The following is a 23,505-nucleotide window of genomic DNA, read 5'->3' as shown; positions in this document are numbered from 1 at the left end:
GCTATGGAGCCTAGGGACTTTATGGTATCTCTTTGCATTCATGAGGCTTACCTATAGCATCCTCTCATCAAGGATACCTCCATTTTACTATCCTACAACAGCATTTCCACTATCAGGCTCTGCCTTTTGGACTTTGTACAGCTCCAAAGGCTTTTACCAAAATCATGGCAGTCATGGCGGCTCAGCTTTATCGTTAGGGAGTCAGTATACTACCTTACCTGGACAACCTGATCCTGGCAGCCTCTCCAGAGGTCCTTCACCTCCATCTACAGCTGACCATTGCCTTCCTGCAAGCACACGGCTGGCTAATCAACTGGCAGAAGTCCTCCCTGGCTACTTCTCAAAGGATGCTACATCTGGGAGCTCTCCTGGATTCTCAGGCAGAGAGAATTTTCCTGCCATCAGACAAAATTTCCACATTGCAACAATGAGTACGCCAGTTACTCCACAGTCACTGAGTGTCCACTCACTCAGCCATGCAGACCTTGGGATCCACGGTCTTTACCTTCGACATGGTGGAATATGCTTAGTTCCACTCGAGGCCTCTCAAACACCTGATCCGATCCAGATGGAATGGGCAGACCCAGCTGATCAGATCCCAGACAATGGTCCTCTCTGTTCGTCTATCCCTCTCCTGTTACAAACCTCCCGCCTAAACAAGGGTCGTCCCTTCTGGATTCCGCACTGGGTGCTCCTAACCACAGAGCCAACACTCCTATCAGGGCCATTGGACTCCCACCGAAAGGGGCCTTCCAATCAACCTCCTCAAGCTTCGAGCAGTCTACAGTGCCTTCACTCTAGTTCGAGACATTCTTCAGGGCAGACTGGTCCAGTACCAGTCAGACAGCGCCACAGCAGTAGACTACCTCAATCACCAAGGAGACACTCAGTCTCTCGGCAATAAAGGAAGTGGTGCAAATTCTCAGTTGGGCTGAACGCCACATCCTGGCAATCTCCGATGTATTCATCCCAAGAATCCTCAACTGGAACGTAGCTTTCTCAGTCATCAGGATGTGGACACCGGAGAATGGTCTCTGCACCCAGAATTCTTTCAGCTTCTGGTGGACAAGTGGGGTTTACCAGAGATGGACCTCATGGCCTCTCAACACAACCACAAATGTCCACTATACGGGTCACGGAGAAGAGACACTGAAGCAGCCTACGTGGACGCTTTGGCAGTCACGTGGATTTTCAAGTTTGCGTACCTCTTCCCTCCAGTCTCCCTCCCTCCCAGAGTACTTCACAAATTCAAGCAGGAAGGGGGCACCGTGCCTTTGATATCTCTGGCATGGGCCAGGTGCCTTTGGTTCATGAATCTGCAGAAAATCTCCGTAGACGCTCACTTTCCACTTTTTCTACGACCAGACCTATTGTCTCTGGGTCCCTGTCTACACTCGGACCTAGCTGTCTTTGACGGTGTAGCTCTTGAGTCTTCCTCTTAAGACCCAAAGGTTTCTCCCACTTTGTAGTTCAGACCATGCTCAGAATCCAGTCTCCGCTCGCATCTGTTACTGAGTGTGGCATACCTACTTCAAATGGTGTGCTCGAAGACACTATGACCCTCTGGGTTTTCGGATTACCAGAATCCTTGCCTTTCTTCAAGCTGGTTTGGACCTCAAACTCCGCTTGGCTTCTCTTAAGGTTCATGTGTCGGCACGGTCTACCTGGTTCCAGAGACTGATTGCTCCTTTGCTAGATGTTTACCTTCCTTCAAGGGGTACAGTACTTAGTATTAAACCTCTCTTTTTCCCTCCGGGGGCTCAATGGGATTTGTCTGTGGTTCTCCAGGCCTTACACCAGTTTCTGTTCGAACCTCTGGACTCTGTATACCTCAAGTGGTTAAGGGCAAAAACAACTTTTCTTTGGGCTATAGCCTCTGCCCCGCAGAGTCTCCAATTTAAGGCCGCTCTCTTGTCGCTCCCCTTTTTTTATCTTTAATCATGACAGAGCGGTCCCACAGACTAGACCTGGTTACTTCCCCAAAGTGGTATCCAGTTTTCATATCCATGAGGAAATAGTTCCAGCTTTCCACTCATCAGACCTCTCAGCCGTCGAGGCTTCCCTGGATGTTGTCCGTGCACTTCAAATCTATGTGGACTTACTAGTTCCATCAGGAAAACGGATTCCCTCTTTGTCCGATATGGATTTCATAAGAGGGGCTGGCCATCAAATAAACAAACTCGGACCCGATGACCATCTCACAGGCTTACACGCAGGCTGACCTTCCTGTGCCGGATACAGTATCTGCTCATTATACTTGCACTGTGTGTCCTTCGTGGGCAGCATGCCATGGCGCGTTTGCATAACAGCTGTGTAAGGCGGCCACGTGGCCTTCTGTCCACCCGTTTCTTAGGCACTATGCCTTTGATACATTTTCTTGTTAGAATGCTTCATTGGGACGCAAACTTCTCATCTTCACTCAGGATCGTCCCCTCCCTCAAATAACTGCTTTGGGACATCCCCACAGTTATCCCTGTGGATTACTATGGATCCTGAAGAAGAAAGTAAGAGTTATGGTAAAACTTACCTTGGTTAACTCTTTTTCATCTAGGTCCATAGGATCCACAGAGCACCCACACTGACGCACCTGGCTTCTATGGGTTACTTCTTTTGGTCACCGGTTCCCTTCTCTTTTGGATGAGAGTGTGTTTCCTGTGTGTACCTTCTTCCTTCTCTCCTATCCAGCTCCTGCCTTGGGCTTGTTAACAAAACTGAGGCACCTGAGCTGTGGCCGAGGTATGGGGAGTAAAGACCAGTGTATCCTGAGAGCTCTGAAAAAGGTAACTGTTTGGTGCCCAGTCCTGACCACCATCATACCCCATGGTTATCCCTGTGGATCCTATGGACCTCAAAGAAAAAGAATTAACAAAGTAACAAAATATTCTGTTTTTCAGTATTACCCCCTGGAAGAAGTCCTGTCAGCTGAGTACTTACTAGAAGAATTCAGGCCAGACTTGATAAAAATGGTGCTGGATAAACTCCGACCAGAGAATGTCAGGTAAATACCCATCTGAGGTGTGGCCGGCTGTTCTCATCAGCTTCTTTTTGTTTATATTTCATACCAGCTCCTAAATCACAATCTGTCATTGCTGTTCAAGGGTTTTGTAATGACACCGTAGCCATAAGCCCTGCACACAGTGAGGCAGCCATTTTGTGTGCTGTACAATTCACTAGGATTCTGTGACACCAGAGTCAGAGTCTGTCCCTAAAATGGCTGCTTTTGCAATGTGCTTCTGGGAGTGCCTGAGTGATGTCACTAACTCATAGTCAATCTGTTGGTTTTCTCCTCGGTGAGTATATGCATAATTTTTTAAAGTGCTAACTTATACCTTTCATCTTAGCAGTAAGCCTAATATAAAATGGTTGGCAGTGTCTCTTCTAGACCCATTCCATCATTTTTATTGCATTTTGTTCGGTATATTGCTAGGCCAACATCAATAGCAACAACTACGAGAGACATCAACAATTGTAGTAGTACATAGGGGCAGATGTATGATGCCTGCACTTATTGTGCCGGTATGGCTCTGCCCGTTTTGCCTCTTTACCAAGGCAAAGCGGGAAGCGCTAGCACGGAGATCCATTAACATCCCGACTGCCATAGAGGGGGTGTGAAATCTCCCCCTTCCCCGGCAATACCTGTCAGCGCACACAGCGCATTAGCCCAGTTCTGATGCGCTGTCTCTTACCCCACGGCCAGTTACATTGGGCATGTGCGCAATCTCGCTTTTCTCGGGGGATCTCCTGTGCAGCTCGGAGCCAGCAGCCGCCACAGCCAGGGACGGAGCTGTCCCTGCTGTGATGAATGGGCATCGATAGCTGCAGGTGTTGGAATGGTCCGTGTCACTGACCGTCATACATTGCCTTGCATATTGTCCTGGTATCTTACAGATAGCAGCCTCGATATAGACAGGGGCGCACACACCGTCGGAGTCTACATGGGGGAGAAGCGGCATCAGTGCATATAACTTGTGCTGAAACCATTTCTCCCCCATAACAGAGGATCATATATCAGGGCCATAGTTACATCGGGGGCCTATGTACTAAGCCTTGGAGAGTGATAAAGTGGAGAGAAATAATCTACCAACTAATCAGCTCCTATCTCTCTCCATTTTATCACTCTGAAAAGCTGAGTACACCTCCACCATTATGCATTAAGTCAGCCTTGATTAAATATGCACAGGCTAAGGACAAATGGAGAGAGACCACAATTTGGGACTTATGCTGGTAATAAATGCATAGAGTGACTCAGAAGTTTTCTAGCCTCCCCTGATAAATAAGTCCTGCAGGCGTCTTGGCTGAGAATGCTCATGTAATGTGTGCGTGTTCCGTTCTCCACCAGCTGGTGCATAAGACCTGTGAGGCGGAGATGTATGCATCTTTGCGTTTCGCGCCTTGTCACTAATCTTCTTTCCTTTTATATACAAATAAGAAATGCTGTACAGCTGTGATGGGAGCCAGGCTGCTATGTATGTGATCTGTGCAATAGACTGCTGGAAAGGAGCACTTGATAAGCCTGTAGCTTGTTCCTTTATGGAACATTCAGAATTCTGCCAGCCGTTCCTTCCCCTTACTGTTTTTATGTTGCTTTCCAAAAGGTGTGTTTATATGGGAAATCAGTCATTATGTCAACTTTGAATGTTGACACGGACGTTATGTTGACCGTGAACATGTCGACGTGAGAATAATGTCAACATGGTCATTATGTCTACACTGAATGTCTATAGACACAGTGTCGACATAACAGGGTTAGGGTATTGTTAGGTATATAGCGGTAGAAGAATGTTATGTCGATATTATGACCATGTCAACAATTTGTACCGCACCTTGTAAATGTATATAATCTTAGAAATCTATATATGTATTATAGGGGATCATATATATTTTTTTATGACAAGTAAAACGTAAACTTGTTGAATGAAACCATTTAGAGCTACTGTAGAATAGCCTCCTGCAGTGTGCCCTGATGAGCCTACAGGTGTGTACACAAAAAGATCTTCCTTCACATTCTATTGTTGGCTGAACGTACCATAACTAATGCTTGGACACACCAGGCTGACGGAACGGCCGATCTGCTGACCTATCTGATGATTGGTAAGTGCATACACACTTACCGATTGTCGGCCCAATGTGTTGTGCTGGACGTCACAACTGGGTGGGCATCTGCAGCAAGTGTACAAGCAGTTTGCAGACCACCCGAACACACAGTAAGATGCGCAAATATATCTGCTGATATATTGACCATCAGCTGTGCTGCAGGGCCAACACGATGTCTGTGAACGACGACGCCCGCGGTATATCGGCTGTTCGATTGAATGACCAATATATCGGCCATTGTGTATCCAGCTTTATTTTCACTGAGGGATGGGATACAATGTTTGTTGTTGATAGATTGATAAAACGTAACCATTGTATAAAAGAAGCAGGTTCCGTAAGGCTGTGGAACTGGATGAGAAAGAAGCTTGCACTAATTAGATTGCCAGTGCATACAGTGCTACACAGGGCAAGCTACAACTACACCTCAAATAGCACAATTAGGTGCTGCACAGACTTTATGACTTAGCCGCACTGTGTGCTTCTTAAGGCGGGTGCACACTGGGCGACTGGGAATTGCCGGTGAAGGACGACTATATCGTTGAACGATATAACGTTCAGCGATATAGGGGGTAATTCAGAGTTGATAGCAGCAGCAAATTTGTTAGCAGTTGGGCAAAACCATGTGCACTGCAGGTGGGGCAGATATAACATGTGCAGAGAGAGTTAGATTTGGGTGGGTTATTTTGTTTCTATGCAGGGTAAATACTGTCGCTGCGGTGTGGAATGTGCACGCGCGTCGTTGCGGCAACGATGCTGGATACGAAGAAAGCGGTCGCAGGGGCGACCACAAGAAGTTTGACAGAAGGAAGGTGTTCCGGGGCGACACCTGTCCGTTGGCGGCCGTTTTTGGGGAGTGGTAAGGAAAACGCAGGCGTGTCCAGGCAAACGGAGGGCGGATGTCTGACGTCAAAGCCGGGAGGAACGTCGCTGGATTCGTCGCACAGGATAAGTAGATCCAGCCTGACTCCTAGGTTGCTAGAAACTTTTTTAGCTTAGCAGGGCTGCACAAGCGATCGTAGCCCTGCTAAGCTAAAATACACTCCCCCCATAGGCGTGGATTAGTTGATCGCACCAGCAGCAAAAAGTTGCTGGCTGCGATCAACTCGGAATGACCCCCATAGTGCGTACACACTGAACGTTATCCTTCAACGACAAACGTTCAGTGATGTCACCGCCGGCATTCCCAGACATGCAGCTCATCCCGACATTGACGGGTTGAGCTGCATATCAGCTCAATATTGGTGATCGCTGAACGTTATGTGTAGGAGTGTTCATCGGTCACCAATATTGCCCCCATACACACTGGCCGATATAAGCCTAAAAATAAACAATAACATTATTTATGTCGTTATCGTTTATTTTTTAGGCTAAAATCGCCTAGTGTGTACCCCTCTTTATTCTACTACTTTATACCAATACATTTGTACACTATGGGGTTGGATATATTAAGTAGTGAAAAGAGTGGAGAAGTGGACCAGTGGAGAAGTTGCCGATAGCAACCAATCTGCTATGAGGTATCATTATCAAGCACATTCTATAAAATGATAGGTGGAAGCTGAATGGTTGCTATGGGCAATTTCTCTACTGGTCCATTTCTTCACTCTTTTTTTCACTGCTTGATACATCAACCCCTATTAGTGAATTAACCACTTAACTGGCAAATTTTCCAAAAAATGCTCAGAAATTGTCGGGTTTGTTTGTGAGTGAATTAGGTAAATAACATGTATTTAAGCTTTCTCTGACGTCCTAGTGGATGCTGGGTACTCCGTAAGGACCATGGGGAATAGCGGGCTCCGCAGGAGACTGGGCACTCCAAAAGAAAGATTAGGTACTATCTGGTGTGCACTGGCTCCTCCCTCTATGCCCCTCCTCCAGACCTCAGTTAGAATCTGTGCCCGTCTCGAGCTGGTTGCACACTAGGGGCTCTCCTGAGCTCCTAGAAAAGAAGGTATTTGTTAGGTTTTTTATTTTCAATGAGATCTGCTGGCAACAGACTCACTGCTACGAGGGACTAAGGGGAGAAGAAGCGAACCTACCTGCTTGCAGCTAGCTTGGGCTTCTTAGGCTACTGGACACCATTAGCTCCAGAGGGATCGAACACAGGCCCAGCCTCGGTCGTCTGGTCCCGGAGCCGCGCCGCCGTCCCCCTTACAGAGCCAGAAGCAAGAAGATCTTCCTGGAAATCGGCGGCTGAAGACTTCGGTCTTCATTAAGGTAGCGCACAGCACTGCAGCTGTGCGCCATTGCTCCCTATGCGCACCACATACTCCGGTCACTGATGGGTGCAGGGCGATGGGGGGGCCTGGGCAGCAATTAGAGTACCTTAAATTGGCAAAACAGCACATAATATAGCCTAATAAGCTATATATGTGTAAAAATCCCCTGCCATAATATAATTATAAGAGCGGGAGAAGTCAGCCGAAAAAGGGGCGGGGCTATCTCCCTCAGCACACTGGCGCCATTTTCTCTTCACAGTGCAGCTGGAAGACAGCTCCCCAGGCTCTCCCCTGCAGTTTCCAGGCTCAAAGGGTTAAAAAGAGAGGGGGGACACTAAATTTAGGCGCAAATTGTATATAATAAGCAGCTATAGGGAAAAATCACTTATGTTAGTGTAAATCCCTGATTAAATAGCGCTGTGGTGTGTGCTGGCATACTCTCTCTCTCTGTCTCCCCAAAGGACTTAGTGGGGTCCTGTCCTCAGTCAGAGCATTCCCTGTGTGTATGTGGTGTGTCGGTACGGCTGTATCGACATGTTTGATGAGGAGGCTTATGTGGAGGCGGAGCAGGTGCCGATAAATGTGATGTCACCCCCTGCGGGGCCGACACCAGAGTGGGTGGATATGTGGAAGGTATTAACCGACAGTGTCAACTCCTTACATAAAAGGCTGGATGACGTAACAGCCGTGGGACAGCCGGCTTCTCAGCCCGCGCCTGCCCAGGCGTCTAAAAGGCCATCAGGGGCTCAAAAACGCCCGCTACCTCAGATGGCAGACACAGATGTCGACACGGAGTCTGACTCCAGTGTCGACGAGGATGAGTCATACACGCAATCCACTAGAGGCATCCGTTGCATGATTACAGCAATGAAAAATGTGTTACACATTTCTGATATTAACCCAAATACCACTAAAAAGGGTATTATGTTGGGGAGGAAAAGCAGCCAGTGTTTTTTTCCCCCATCAGATGAATTGAATGAAGTGTGTGAAGAAGCGTGGGCTTCCCCCGATAAGAAACTGGTAATTTCTAAAAAATTACTGATGACGTACCCTTACCCGCCAGAGGACAGGTCACGTTGGGAAACATCCTCTAAGGTGGATAAGGCGCTCACACGTTTGTCAAAAAAGGTGGCACTGCCGTCTCAGGATACGGCCGCCTTGAAGGAGCCTGCTGATAGAAAGCAGGGGGCGATCCTGAAGTCTGTATATACACACTCAGGTACTATACTGAGACCCGCAATTGCCTCAGCATGGATGTGTAGTGCTGCTGCAGCGTGGTCTGATACCCTGTCAGATAATATTGATACCCTCGACAGGGATACTATTTTGCTAACCATAGAGCATATTAAAGACGTCGTCTTATATACGAGAGATGCACAGAGGGATATTTGCCGGCTGGCATCCAGAATTAATGCAATGTCCATTTCTGCCAGGAGGGTATTATGGACCCGGCAGTGGACAGGTGATGCTGATTCTAAAAGGCACATGGAGGTTCTGCCTTATAAGAGAACTCCCTCACAGCCTAAGAAAGCACCGTATTATCAGGTACAGTCCTTTCGGTCTCAGAAAAGCAAGCGGGTCAAAGGCGCTTCCTTTCTGCCCAGAGGCAAGGGAAGAGGGAAAAAGCTGCACCAGACAGCCAGTTCCCGGGATCAAAAATCTTCCCCCGCTTCCTCTAAGTCCACCGCATGACGCTGGGGCTCCACAGGCGGAGCCAGGTGCGGTGGGGGCGCGTCTCCGGAACTTCAGCGACCAGTGGGCTTGCTCACAGGTGGATCCCTGGGTTCTGCAAGTAGTATCACAGGGATACAAGCTGGAGGTCGAGGCGACTCCCCCTCGCCGTTACCTCAAATCTACCTTGCCTGCTGCCCTCGGAGAAAGGGAGGTAGTACTGGCGGCAATTCACAAGCTGTATCTTCAGCAGGTGATAATCAAGGTACCCCTCCTTCAACAGGGACGGGGTTACTATTCCACAATGTTTGTGGTACCGAAACCAGACGGTTCGGTGAGACACATTCTAAATTTAAAATCCTTGAACATTTATATAAAAAAGTTCAAGTTCAAGATGGAATCGCTCAGGGCGGTCATTGCAAGCCTGGAAGAGGGGGATTTTATGGTGTCATTGGACATCAAGGATGCTTACCTGCATGTCCCATTTATCCACCCCACCAGGAGTACCTCAAGGTTGTGGTACAGGAATGTCATTACCAATTCCAGACGTTGCCGTTTGGTCTGTCCACGGCACCGCGGGTATTTACCAAGGTAATGGCCGAAATGATGATGCTCCTCCGAAAGAAGGGAGTCATGATTATTCCGTACTTGGACGATCTCCTTATAAAGGCGAGGTCCAAAGAGCAGTTGATAGTCAGCGTAGCACTATCTCAGGAAGTGCTGCATCAGCACGACTGGATTCTGAATATCCCAAAGTCGCAGCTGATTCCTGCGACGCGTCTGCTGTTGTTGGGCATGATTCTGGACACAGAACAGAAGAAGATATTTCTCCCGGAGGAGAAGGCCCAGGAATTATCATCTCTGGTCAGGGACCTCCTGAAACCAAAGCAGGTGTAGGTGCATCACTGCACGCGAGTCCTGGGAAAGATGGTAACTTCTTACGAAGCAATTCCCTTCGGCAGATTCCATGCAAGGATCTTCCAGTGGGATCTGTTGGACAAGTGGTCCGGATCGCATCTTTAGATGCATCGGTTAATCACCCTGTCCCCGAGGGCCAGGGTGTCTCTGCTGTGGTGGCTGCAGAGTGCTCATCTGCTCAAAGGCCGCAGATTCGGCATACAGGACTGGGTCCTGGTGACCACGGATGCAAGCCTCCGAGGTTGGGGAGCAGTCACCCAGGGAAGAAACTTCCAAGGACAATGGTTGAGTCAGGAAACTTCCCTACACATAAATATTCTGGAACTAAGGGCCATTTACAACGTCCTGAGTCAAGCAGAACCCCTGCTTCAAAAACAACCGGTTCTGATTCAGTCAGACAACATCACAGCGGTCGGCCATGTAAACCGCCAGGGCGACACAAGAAGCAGGGTGGCAATGGCAGTAGCCACAAGGATTCTTCGATGGCGGAGAATCACGTGATAGCACTGTCAGCAGTGTTCATTCCGGGAGTGAACGACTGGGAAGCAGACTTCCTCAGCAGGCACAACCTCCACCCGGGAGAGTGGGGACTTCATCCAGAAGTCTTCCAGCTGATTGTGAACCGTTGGGAACGGCCACAGGTGGACATGATGGCGTCCCGCCTCAACAAAAAAGATATTGCGCCAGGTCAAGGGACCCTCAGGCGATAGCTGTGGACGCTCTAGTGACACCGTGGGTGTACCAGTCGGTTTATGTGTTCCCTCCTCTTCCTCTCATACCCAAGGTACTGAGGATAATAAGGAGGAGAGGAGTAAGAACTATACTCATTGTTCTGGATTGGCAAAGAAGAGCTTGGTACCCAGAACTTCAAGAAATGATCTCAGAGGACCCATGGCCTCTGCCGCTCAGACAGGACCTGCTACTGCAGGGGGCCTGTCTGTTCCAAGACTTACCGCGGCTGCGTTTGACGGCATGGCGGTTGAACACCGGATCCTAAAGGAAAAGGGCATTCCGGAGGAAGTCATTCCTACGCTGATTAAAGCTAGGAAGGATGTGACCGCAAAACATTATCACCGCATATGGCGGAAATATGTTGCTTGGTGTAAGGCCAGGAAGGCCCCAACGGAGGAATTTCAGCTGGGTCGATTTCTGCACTTCCTACAGTCAGGGGTGACAATGGGCCTCAAATTGGGTTCCATTAAGGTCCAGATTTCGGCTCTGTCGATTTTCTTCCAAGAAGAACTGGCTTCACTGCCTGAAGTTCAGATTTTTATTAAAGGAGTGCTGCATATTCAGCCCCCTTTTGTGCCTCCAGTGGCACATTGGGATCTCAACGTGGGTTGGATTTCCTAAAGTCGCATTGGGTTGAGCCACTTAAAACCGTGGAGCAAAAATATCTCACGTGGAAAGTGGTCATGCTGCTGGCCTTGGCTTCGGCCAGGCGTGTATCAGAATTGGCGGCTTTGTCATGTGAAAGCCCTTCTCTGATTTTCCATATGGATAGGGCGGAATTGAGGACTCGTCCCCAATTTCTCCTAAGGTGGTATCAGCGTTTCATTTGAACCAACCTATTGTGGTGCCTGCGGCTACTCGGGACTTGGAGGATTCCAAGTTGCTGGACGTAGTCAGGGCCCTGAAAATCTATGTTTCCAGGACGGCTAGAGTCAGGAAAACTGACTCGCTATTTATCCTGTATGCACCCAACAAGCTGGGTGCTCCTGCTTCAAAGCAGACTATTGCTCGCTGGATCTGTAGCACGATTCAACTTGCACATTCTGCGGCTGGACTGCCGCATCCTAAATCTGTAAAAGCCCATTCCACGAGGAAAGTGGGCTCTTCTTGGGCGGCTGCCCGAGGGGTCTCGGCTTTACAACTTTGCCGAGCTGCTACTTGGTCGGGTTCAAACACATTTGCAAAATGCTACAAGTTTGATACCCTGGCTGAGGAGGACCTTGAGTTTGCTCATTCGGTGCTGCAGAGTCATCCGCACTCTCCCGCCCGTTTGGGAGCTTTGGTATAATCCCCATGGTCCTTACGGAGTACCCAGCATCCACTAGGACGTCAGAGAAAATAAGAATTTACTCACCGGTAATTCTATTTCTCGTAGTCCGTAGTAGATGCTGGGATCCCGTCCCAAGTGCGGACTCTCTGCAATACATGTATATAGTTATTGCATAACTAAAGGGTTTTGTGATGAGCCATCTGTTAATGAGGCTCTTTATTGTTTTCATACTGTTAACTGGGTATAGTTATCACAAGTTATACGGTGTGATTGGTGTGGCTGGTATGAGTCTTACCCTGGATTCCAAATCCTTTCCTAGTAATGTCAGCTCTTCCGGGCACAGTTTCCCTAACTGACGTCTGGAGGAGGGGCATAGAGGGAGGAGCCAGTGCACACCAGATAGTACCTAATCTTTCTTTTGGAGTGCCCAGTCTCCTGCGGAGCCGCTATTCCCCATGGTCCTTACGGAGTACCCAGCATCCACTACGGACTACGAGAAATAGAATTACCGGTGAGTAAGTTCTTGTTTAAATCATTTTATAAAAAAAAATATGAAAAAATAATATTTTGTAAAATATAAATTTTCAGACATCAGAACATTGGGAACCATTGTGACTTTGATTCCTTGGCGGCTGCTCAGCTGATGATTAATTTATATTTCCGGGGCTGCTGCTCCTCTTTGCAACTGCAAGGTGGGGGGTCTTGTTGTGCGGACTGATCATTCTGGAGACCAGAATGAAATTGGGTGCTGGGCATCTTCTACCTATGGAGCATATACGTACATGCTGTAGGTGACAATTTCATTGCCCATTTGAGAAAATGCTAAATTTTGAATGTAATCCACAAATATATAAAAAAAAAAAAGAACACAAAGACAAAACCTTACAATACATCCTATGCTGTTAGGGAATCATATGTCCCAATTACCACCACATGAGAGCGTGCCGGAACTGTGAGTGTAAGAGGATGAGTGCACTTCATCTAATTAAGGGACTCCAACAAACATGCACAACATCCACTCCTCTATGCCTATCACCATATCCCACCAGCAAAAATAAACCAGCTTTTTGTGTTTTGTGCGGAAAACATGAGATAATTTGGATTTGGAGGACTGTTCTGTCCTGCCCACATTGAGCAAGGTTTATCCTTAATCACACAATGCTCCTCCACCGACTGGCCATTTGCTGTGTTTATCCCTTTTAATTACGGACTCAATCATTCTAAAATTACGTATATGTATAGGAGGTTTATTTCAGGTTACGCGATCGCCTCCTTTATTTAGTTTATTACTTGTATCAATTTTTAAAAAAATATATAATTTATTACTTTTCATCACCTTTCAGAAGTTTGAAATGTACCATTAATAATAATAAAAAAATGTTTTATAATTTTATTTTTATTTTTTTACCTTCACCAATCAGAAGGCTTGCATGGAGATTGTCTGAATGTGTACTCTACCAAGCATTGTACAACTTTCTGCTGATTTGTGTTTAGTAAGCAGTGAACGCCGGCTGGAAAGACAGCACTAAGTGCCCATATGCTATATTATTTTCATGCTGTACCATAAAATAGAGTTTTATGTGCAAGCAGAAGCTTGTTTACCATTGCAGAAAAGCAGCCCTATAGACAGAAGGCGCACTATTATCTGTGAAGTCATTTTGGATTGGGCTTTCCTCGCCATCTGTATTGGCACAGCCTGCATGCTGATGAGACGCACTGCAGATTGTGCTGAGAAACGTCTCTTCTCATGCTTTCTATTTCCCATCTTATCCAGCATCCTTAACCTCATTGCTCTTTGTGGTTTGATGCACCGACATGTAGCATCTAAGGTTTGTGCTGATCAGGCATCAGTGTTTGCAGCACTTTCCTGACGCCACACGATCTGGGCTGCTACAGATTCAGGTAACATGTCTGGATGGTAAATAAACTTGGTGTAAACAGTCATTCTGTTTTGCTACAGATGACACATTAATGTGATCGCTATCAGGAGTGGCAGGATTTATTATTTATTATTATTTATTAACAGTTTCTTATATAGCGCAGCATATTTCGTTGCGCTTTACAATTGGAAACAACAATGATAAAACAAAACTAATAACAGACAGACATAGAGGTAGGAAGGCCATGTTCACATGCTTGCAATCTATAAGAGAATAGGTATTGATACACAAGGATAGGTGCTATCTAGGGCAGTACGGATGGTGTAATGGTGAGCATTACTGCCTCACAGCACTGAGGTCATGGGTTCGTTTCCCACCATGGCCCTAACTGTGTATAGTTTGTATATTCTCCCTGTACTTGTGTGGGTTTCCTCCGGGTACTCCGGTTTCCTCCCACAATCCAAAAATATACTGGCAGGTTAATTGGATCCCAACAAAATTAACTCTAGCGTGAATGTGTGTCTGTGTACATGTGGTAGGGAATATAGATTGTAAGCTCCACTGGGGCAGGGACTGATGTGAATGGTAAAAATATTCTCTGGAAAGCGCTGCCATTACCAGTTTCAGACGTTGCCGTTTGGACTTTCCACGGACCCGAGAGTTTTCACCAAGGTAATGGCGGAAATGATGGTGCTCCTGCGCAGGCAAGGAGTCACAATTATCCCGTACTTGGACGATCTCCTGATAAAAGCGAGATCAAAGGAACAGTTGCAGAAAAGCGTGTCGCTCTCCCTGAGAGTGCTGTAGCAGCATGGTTGGATTCTAAATCTACCAAAGTCACAGTTGATTCCAACGACTCGACTATCTGTCTTAGGCATGATTCTGGACACGGAACAGAAGAGGGTTTTTCTCATAAAAGGAAAAAGCCCAGGAACTCCAGAACATGGTCAGAGACCTACTAAAGCCAAAAAGAGTGTCAGTCCATCAATGCACTCGAGTACTGGGAAAAATGGTGGCGACCTACGAGGCCATCCCCTTCGGCAGGTTTCATGCGAGGAATCCCATCTTCAAATACATCAGAAAATAATCCTGTCCCCCAGGGCCAGGGTGTCTCTCCTGTGGTGGCTGCAGAGTGCTCACTTTCTAGAGGGTTGCAGGTTCGGCATTCAAGACTGGGTTTTGGTGACCACGGACGCAAGCCTCCGAGGATGGGGAGCAGTCACACAAGGAAGGAATTTTCAAGCCATGGTCAAGCCAGGAGTTGTCTACACATCAACATACTGGAATTAAGGGCCATATACAACGGCCTACGACAAGCGGAGAATCTTTTTTGCGACCTACCGGTTCTGATTCAATCAGACAGCGTCACAGCCGTGGCTCATGTAAACAGCCAAGGCGGGACAAGGAGCAGAGTGGCAATGGCAGAGGCCACCAGGATTCTGCGCTGGGCAGAAAATCACGTAAGCGCTCTGTCAGCGGTATTCTTTCCGGGAGTGGACAACTGGGAAGCAGATTTCCTCAGCAGACACGATCTCCATCCAGGAGAGTGGGGACTTCATCAAGAAGTTTTTGCAGAGATAACAAGTCTTTGGGGACTTCCTCAAATAGACATGATGGCGTCACGCCTCAACAAGAAGCTTCGGAGGTATTGTGCCATGTCAAGGGACCCTCAGGCAGTAGCGGTGGACGCCCTGGTGACACCGTGGGTGTTTCAGTCGGTCTATGTGTTCCCTCCTCTTCCGCTCATCTCAAAAATATTGAGAATCATAAGGCGAACAAGAGTGCAGACAATACTCATTGTTCCAGATTGGCCTCGAAGGGCCTTGTATTCGGATCTTCAGGAAATGCTCACAGACGATCCGTGGCCTCTTCCTCTCAGAGAGGACCTGTTGCAACAGGGGCCCTGCGTGTTCCAAGACTTACCGCGGTTACGTTTGACGGTGTGGCGGTTGAACACCGAATCCTAGCTGGGAAAGGTATTCCGAAGGAGGTCATCCCTACTCTGATAAAGGCTAGGAAGGAGGTGACGGCAAAACATTATCACCGTATCTGGAGAAAGTATGTATCTTGGTGTGAAGCTAAGGATGCTCCTACGGAAGATTTCCACTTGGGCCGTTTTCTCCACTTTCTACAGACAGGAGTGGATATGGACCTAAAGTTAGGCTCCATTAAGGTACAGATTTCGGCCTATCTATATTCTTCCAGAAGTCCAGACTTTTGTAAAGGGAGTGCTACACATCCAGCCTCCTTTTGTGCCCCCAGTGGCACCATGGGACCTTAACGTGGTGTTACAGTTCCTAAAATCTCATTGGTTTGAGCCTCTTCAAACAGTTGAATTAAAATTTCTCACTTGGAAGGTGGTCATGTTGTTGGCCTTGGCATCTGCTAGGCGGGTGTCCGAATTGGCGGCTTTGTCTCATAAGACCCTCTATCTCATTTTCCATGTGGATAGAGCTGAGTTGAGGACTCGTCCTCAATTTTTGCCTAAGGTGGTGTCATCGTTTCATATGAACCAACCTATTGTGGTGCCTGTGGCTACGGGAAACTTGGAGGATTCCAAGTCCCTTGATGTAGTCAGGGCCTTAAAAATTTATGTAGCCAGGATGGCTCGGATTAGGAAAACAGAAGCACTGTTTGTCCTGTATACAGCCAACAAGGTTGGCGCTCCTGCTTCTAAGCAGACTATTGCTCGCTGGATCTGTAACACGATTCAGCAGGCTCATTCTACGGCTGGATTGCCGTTACCAAGTTCGGTAAAGGCCCATTCCACTAGGAAGGTGGGCTCTTCTTGGGCGGCTGCCCGTGGCGTCGCTGCTTTACAGCTTTGCCGAGCGGCTACTTGGTCGGGTTCAAACACTTTTGCAAAATTCTACAAGTTTGATACCCTGGCTGATGAGGACCTCATGTTTGCTCAATCGGTGCTGCAGAGTCATCCGCACTCTCCCGCCCGGTTGGGAACTTTGGTATAATCCCCATGGTCCTTACGGAGTCCCCAGCATCCTCTAGGACGTAATAGAAAATAAGATTTTAAACCTACAATCTTTTTCTCCTAGTCCGTAGAGGATGCTTGCGCCCGTCCCAGTGCGGACATATTTCTGCATGACTTGTATATAGTTGTTGCTTACATAAGGGTTATGTTACAGTTAAGATCAGTTGTTGGCTGATACTGTTTTGTTCATACTGTTAACTGGTTGCGTATATTCCAGGTTATACGGTGTGGATGGTGTAGGCTGGTATGAATCTTGCCCTTAGATTAACAAAAATCCTTTCCTCGTACTGTCCGTCTCCTCTGGGCACCGTTTCTCTAACTGAGGTCTGGAGGAGGGGCATAGAGGGAGGAGCCAGTGCACACCCATTCTAAGTTCTTTTTAGTGCCCATGTCTCTTGCGGAGCCCGTCTATACCCCTTGGTCCTTACGGAGTCCCCAGCATCCTCTACGGACTAGGAGAAAAAGATTTACCGGTAGGTTTAAAATCTTATTGTCTCCCAGCTTTGATTTAAAAAACAAAAAACCTAAAAGTTACTTAAATCAACTTCTGCTCTCCTTTCTTTCATAATAAAAGACACAACAGCAGAGCTTTGGCTCACTATAAACAGTACATACATTTTCTTTGCTGTTATCACACATTCCAAGACTCTCTTCAACTGAAGAGGGCTGCAAAGGGGGTTTGTGAACTTGTGGCCTTATTCAGGTTTGTTTACAAACCAAAAAAGCCAGCAACTGGGCAAAACCATGTTGCACTGCAGGTGGGGCAGATGTAACGTGCAGAGAGATTTGGGTGGGGTGTGTTCAAACTGAAATCTTAATTGCAGTGTAAAAATTAAGCAGGCAGTATTTACCCTGCACAGAAACAATATAACCCACCCAAATCTAAATCTTTCTGCACATGTTTTATCTGCCCCACTTGCAGTGCAACATGGTTTTGCCCAGTTGCTTGCTTTTTTGGTGTGCTAATAAACCTGAATAACCCCCTCAGACAGCAGTGACTGTAGCAAATCACTATGAAATGAGAAGAGAGGGATCTGTCCTAGTTCAGCAGCCTCCTTGGTCCATCGTTCTTGGTGCCCCTCTGACAGCTGGAGCCCGGCGGCCAGTGCCTCCACTGTCTCTGGGAGTTATGCCACTTTATTCTGGCCCTATGACTGACAGTTTGCATCATTAATCAAAAATGAAATGTCTAAACATGTAATCCAATAAAACCTGCATGGATGCATCAGTAGGTTGTTCAGTTTAAAGCTTAAAAACCTTTCTGCTGCTGGCACCTCAGTTATCGCAAGTAAATGATCTGCTTCCTGGAAACTGAGGGTGTGTGACAGTCCTTGTTAGCAAAAGGGGGCATCAAAAAAGAAATGTTGTACAACATGTTTCAGTGCTTGGCTGCCTGATCCGTCTGCTTTCTTGCTTTGTGTGCCCAGTGTAACAGTGACTTGTGGAGTAAGGAACCTCCTGTTTAAGTGGCAGCAATAGTTGGAATTGCATTACTTGTCGGCACTCGGCCACCTTAGTCATCCCTTAGGTGGGTGCATTCCACGGTAGTAAAAGCTATTTCTATGCGAAATATTTGAACAAATCTAAGCGCTTCTTTGCAATTGTTTCTGCAGACAGATAACAACTCTGTCAGCTCTAGCTTTTTTGACTGTGGTATGTAAGTGCCATTGTCTGGTCTCAAAAATGATAAAGTGGCAAATAGTTTTTTAATTGTAGTACAGAAGCTTACAGCTATAGCCGAGCTGGCCAACTAGAGGCCTATTGGCTTACTACGGCCCTCTAAGGTTTTTAGTAGCATCTTTTGGGTCAACCTCAGTGGAATATTGTGTTACATTTTTAGTTCTTGTTTGTCTGTATTTTAAACTCACTAACACATAATTTAGCATGATTAGCATTGATCTCTATTATCTGCTAGATGTCATCCTTACGTCCAACTTCCAGCAGACCTTTTGTGTAATCTGTGTAGAGTGAGTATGCAGATGTAGCCACGTTCATCGTTGCTGCGCCATACAGGCGTCCTAGTCGCTCCATACAAATAGCGCAGGTACAGATGGGTCCATGATTATCTTGACCTTTAATAGGATTAACTGAGACTGGACAATCAGACTTAAACCCCTGCTGTATTGTTCTCTGTATTGTATTGCAGCTGAGAACAATAGATGAAGGGTTTATGTTAATAAACCATGTTGTGCCTAGGCGCAGCAAACTAGCCAAGATAACCGTGGACCCATCTGTAGGTGAAGTAAGGTGTGATAAGGCGCTAGAGGATCCACAGCATGCAATACACTGATTCACCACTGGCTGGCGATTGTTCCACTAATGAAAACTACAGTACAGTACTGAATAGAAATGGATGCATATGGCACTACAGAATACTGTATAATGTAGCAAGCCCTGACAAGCGGGACAGTGCACAGTAAATACAGTAGTTCTTTTTTTAATACAGTAATACTGCAGGGCGGAACATGAAATCACTGGAACGGCAGGCACCCAGTGACAATATGCCTTACAACTGAACGCTCCCCTTGTGCGCTGTACAAAATGATCTCTACATTAAGTAGAAATGTAAACACAGAAACAGATTTGCTCAGCGTCTTCGATTCATAAAAGAAAAGCAAAGTTCAGTGTTCTACACTGCTCTCTAAAAAAAAAAAAAAATTTACAATCAGCGACAGAGTTGGGACGCACAGTAATATAAAAATTCTAATTCATTATGTCACCTGTCTCCTTGGCTCTCTTGGCATAGTGGTACAGTGAATCGCTGATGATTACCATACCCGTGACCTAGGGTTCATTTCCTGCAAAAAGGGCAAGATTTTTTGAAAAACAATTCAGAATACTTTTCTCTAATCTAGTTTATGCTGGCTATACTGTATGTTATACACTGCAAGTCTCATTTTATTACACACTGCGACTTGTACAGTACACATTGTTCAAGAATTGTCGATCATCAATTTGTGCAGTGTGCTCACACCATGCTAACATGACGTACAAATGAACGCTGGGCCCCAGGATCGTTGAATGAAGTGATCACACACTGTAACTAAGTGACAACAAAGAAAAATTTCTGCTTGCATTGGACTGATTGTGCGTCTCTGACGCACACAACCAGCAATACCTTATATGTATCACTATGCTAATAGGATGCACAATCAGCTTCTGCTGATTAAAATTATATATGGCATGCCTATATTCTGTGTGCGAGTGCAGCTGTTTTTCTAGGAAAACACAGTAACGTTGCATTTCCTATGCAGATACATCCGCAGTCTCACACGGAATATATGCATGCCGCATAGCCTTTTTTAATTGGCAGGGTCTGCTTGTGCATCCTATTTGTATAGTAATGCATGTGTGCATGTCTGAGTCTGTATAGGAAGCATGACAGAACTTGTTTTGGGATAATTCGAAAAATGCTGTGGATGCTACTTTTTACGTAATACAATACAGTTCAATGCCATTTTCAGTGGGGCATAGACGCATGCAAAAAAACTTTTTCTGTGCTTATACTGGGACTGTGGTTACTGTGAGTGATCATGAGTGCCCCAGCCATGTACAGTACTGTATAAGCATGGTGTTATTGCGTCACTGCCGCCGCAAAATTGCAAGGTCAGAGCACACTGCACAAGTCACGGTGTGCAAAAAAATGAGATTTGTAATGTAAAATATACAGTATATCATGAGTGCCCTAGCACGAGCACTGCGAAGGTTGCATTGTGTAATAAAACAACTGTTATCTTGGTAAGGCTTGTTAAACATTTGAGATGGAAATTAAAAAAGCATCTAAAAGTAATTCTTAAACTACAAGCATCGTTTCACTTCACAATGGAGACTTCACACATGCGCAATGACGGTTTTGAAAAGCGACACCTGGTGAACGAACACCAGTATTGCACCCGCAGGAGATTCTGGACCTTATTCAGCTTCAGTTGCAGTTTTGCTAATTTAGCAAAACTGCAACTGCTAGCGCTTGTATCCTGGGCGCTGCTCATTATGCTAATGGCCGCCAGCAATGTGATCGCAATTCAATTGCAATCACATTGCAGACCTCGCAAAACAAAGGAAGCTCCCTGCCTGCACAACACGGTCTTATTTCCAGTCGCAGCGGGCTTATGTGATGTCGTGTGCCCCCCTTATGGAATATGGGATAGATTTATCAAAGCTTGGAGAGAGATAATGTATTAAACAACCAACTTCTGTCGTTTTACAGGCTGTGTTTTAAAAAATTACAGGAGCTGGGGTTTTTTATTTGTTTTATTTAGCGACACATCTTTTTTGGGAGGACTAACCAATTAGCCATTTTTTCTATCCAATTATTTTCCATTTTTCAGGCGAAAACACATAGGATCAGCGAAAAGTTGTATACTTATGTTTTTGTAGCCACAGTCATGTAAATTACAGCGAGTAATTGGATACCATCCTAAATCTGTCTCCACTGTATCTCTCTCCAAGCTTTGATAAATCTTCCCAATGGTTTTTAGAATATATGTATACATGAATGTCGTCATAGTTCTAATTTTTTATTCCCCCTCCAGCCATTGCGGATGTGTGCAGTCCGCTTTAGGTAAAAATGACAATGTGGAGGCTAATTCTAATTCTTCCCTTTTTTTTTTTTTTTTTTTTTAGATTTTATTACTATCCGCGAGTTCTGACATTTTGTGTTAATGGCTATTTTGCTATAAAAATGCCTGTGTGAATTGTAGAGTTTGTTAAAATTAATGACGTGACCTTTCTAGATCGTAATACTATGTTAGGTGTCTCATTAGCAGCAACCGGCTTTATGGCCTGCTCATATTCCAGTTTTACTGTGTAATGCTTTTAAGGGGGGGGAAAAACACATTGGGGAGGGGGAGGGGATGAGCAATAAATAAAGGAGATTATATTTAATAATCTTGTGTATTACTTTTTTTTTTTTTCAGTGTAAATATTTTATTTTATTTGAAAAATCCTGTAGTTTTAGGTTTTTATGTTTTGGTTCAGATACCTGTGGCAGTATGTGCTTTGTCTGTCCGGTCAGCTTCTACTGTTAGAATAGTTTGGGGTTTTGCTTACCATCTGTGCCCTGCTGTCACTGGGCTCTATAGTTGTTGGGTAATATACCTCCTACATTTGACAGTACGTCACGTGTCGTGTGCTGGATTTGTGGGTATATAAGGTGTGCGATAGAACGTCTGCACACATATCACTGGTTGTTATGGGTAAAAGGGGAGATTTATCGGAGTTGCAGAAAGGGATGATTATCCGCTTTCGGGCCAAGAATGTCAGTATTTCTGACACAGCGCATATTGTGGTGCAGGTGTATAGTGACTGGACAGATGGCACCATTGCGGTTAACCGATGTGGAAACTGCGGAGAACCACATGTCATTGATGTGAGAGGTGAACGTCTGCTACGAAGGTGCGTGAGGGTTGACCAAGATGCTACAGTGGAGCAGCTCACCGTCAACCTGAATCTGGGGGCTACATGTGTGTCTAAAACGACAATTCAGCCTGTCTAGCTGCTGTCTATGCTGGGGGCATATCTAATGGGACATATCAACTGACTGTGGGCGCTATCTAATGGGGCATATCAACTGACTGTGGGCGCTATCTAATGGGACATATCAACTGACTGTGGGCGCTATCTAATGGGACATATCAACTGACTGTGGGCGCTATCTAATGGGGCATAACAACTAACTAGGGGCATATCTATTGGGGTATAACAAGTGACTGGGGGTATATCTACTGGGGCATAACAACTGACTGCAGACAGGTTAATTTTTAAGTTTATGATTTTTGTATGGCCCCCGAAGGATTTTATAAATAACCAAATGGCCCTTGGTAGAAGAAAGGTTCCCCGCCCCTGCTGTAGAGCCACATGGAAGATTAAAGTCTGCAGAGAGCTGGTAGCCAGGAGTACACTGGCTCCTCTGTGCACTCGTTACTGATAATGTGAACCAGTGTGACTGTATAACATTGCCTGTTACCCTGCCCTTATTAGACACCAGCGTATATGTGTAATTCTATCATTCTCTTAACATCCAGGTGTGGTGATTTGTAACTTATGCTTGTTAAAACGCTTTCACACAGCACTTCTAATACTGATGAGGGGAGATGAAGGTGCATACTACAAAACATTCCCTGCTGCATATAGGGGAGAGGGGGATCAAGCCACTAATCTCCTCTTTTGCTTCATATGGTGACTTGTGGAGAGTTCAGGCAGGCTAAACCTCTTCATATTCTTCTAGAAATATAGTGCAACCTGCTGGCTATTAGTATAGGTCAAACAAGTGTTACCCCTCGTGTAGATTGTATCTATTAGGCACAATTTACCTACCCAAAACATTATACAAAGTATTTAGTGCCTGGCATACATGGAGACCAAAAAAAGGGCACTGGGATTCAGTCAGCATTGTCATCGCTCACTGTGATACACTTTAGACTTTTCAAGGGAAATAACATGTACAAGGAGGTTTCTCCAAAAATGTATAATTGTACTTTTTGAAGAACTCTTAATATATAATTTTTTCAAAACAGTGAAATACTTCTTTAGAAAGAGCCATTTTATTGTCTGAGTTTGTATTTATGGGAATGAAGCTGTATGGCTCGCACCTAGAGAAGTGACCATTTGTTCCACCAACCTAATGGTTGCTCTCGCTGTGTTTCTCAGTGTTGAGTGATGAGATTAGTTCCTTACGCTACTCGCATAACTACTAGTACAATCCAGGAAAAATAGACTTTACTGTATGTGCAACGT

At 45.8% G+C, this 23,505-nt stretch overlaps 1 protein-coding gene across 6 annotated transcripts in view; it reads left to right on the top strand.

Moving 5' to 3' along the window:
* Positions 1-23,505, top strand: part of IDE (insulin degrading enzyme) — a 133,022-nt gene that overhangs the window by 48,908 nt on the left and 60,609 nt on the right. For all 6 annotated transcript variants that reach the window (XM_063962047.1, XM_063962045.1, XM_063962043.1 and 3 more), the window contains one exon: positions 2,895-2,998. In XM_063962047.1, the coding sequence (XP_063818117.1) occupies positions 2,895-2,998 (104 nt within the window). The remainder of the gene's footprint in view (positions 1-2,894; positions 2,999-23,505) is intronic.

This window comes from Pseudophryne corroboree, chromosome 3 (genome assembly GCF_028390025.1).
Source record: "Pseudophryne corroboree isolate aPseCor3 chromosome 3, aPseCor3.hap2, whole genome shotgun sequence".
NCBI lineage: Eukaryota > Metazoa > Chordata > Amphibia > Anura > Myobatrachidae > Pseudophryne > Pseudophryne corroboree.
The sequence above is the reverse complement of the archived record's forward strand: the minus strand, read 5'-3'. Positions and strand labels throughout refer to the sequence as shown.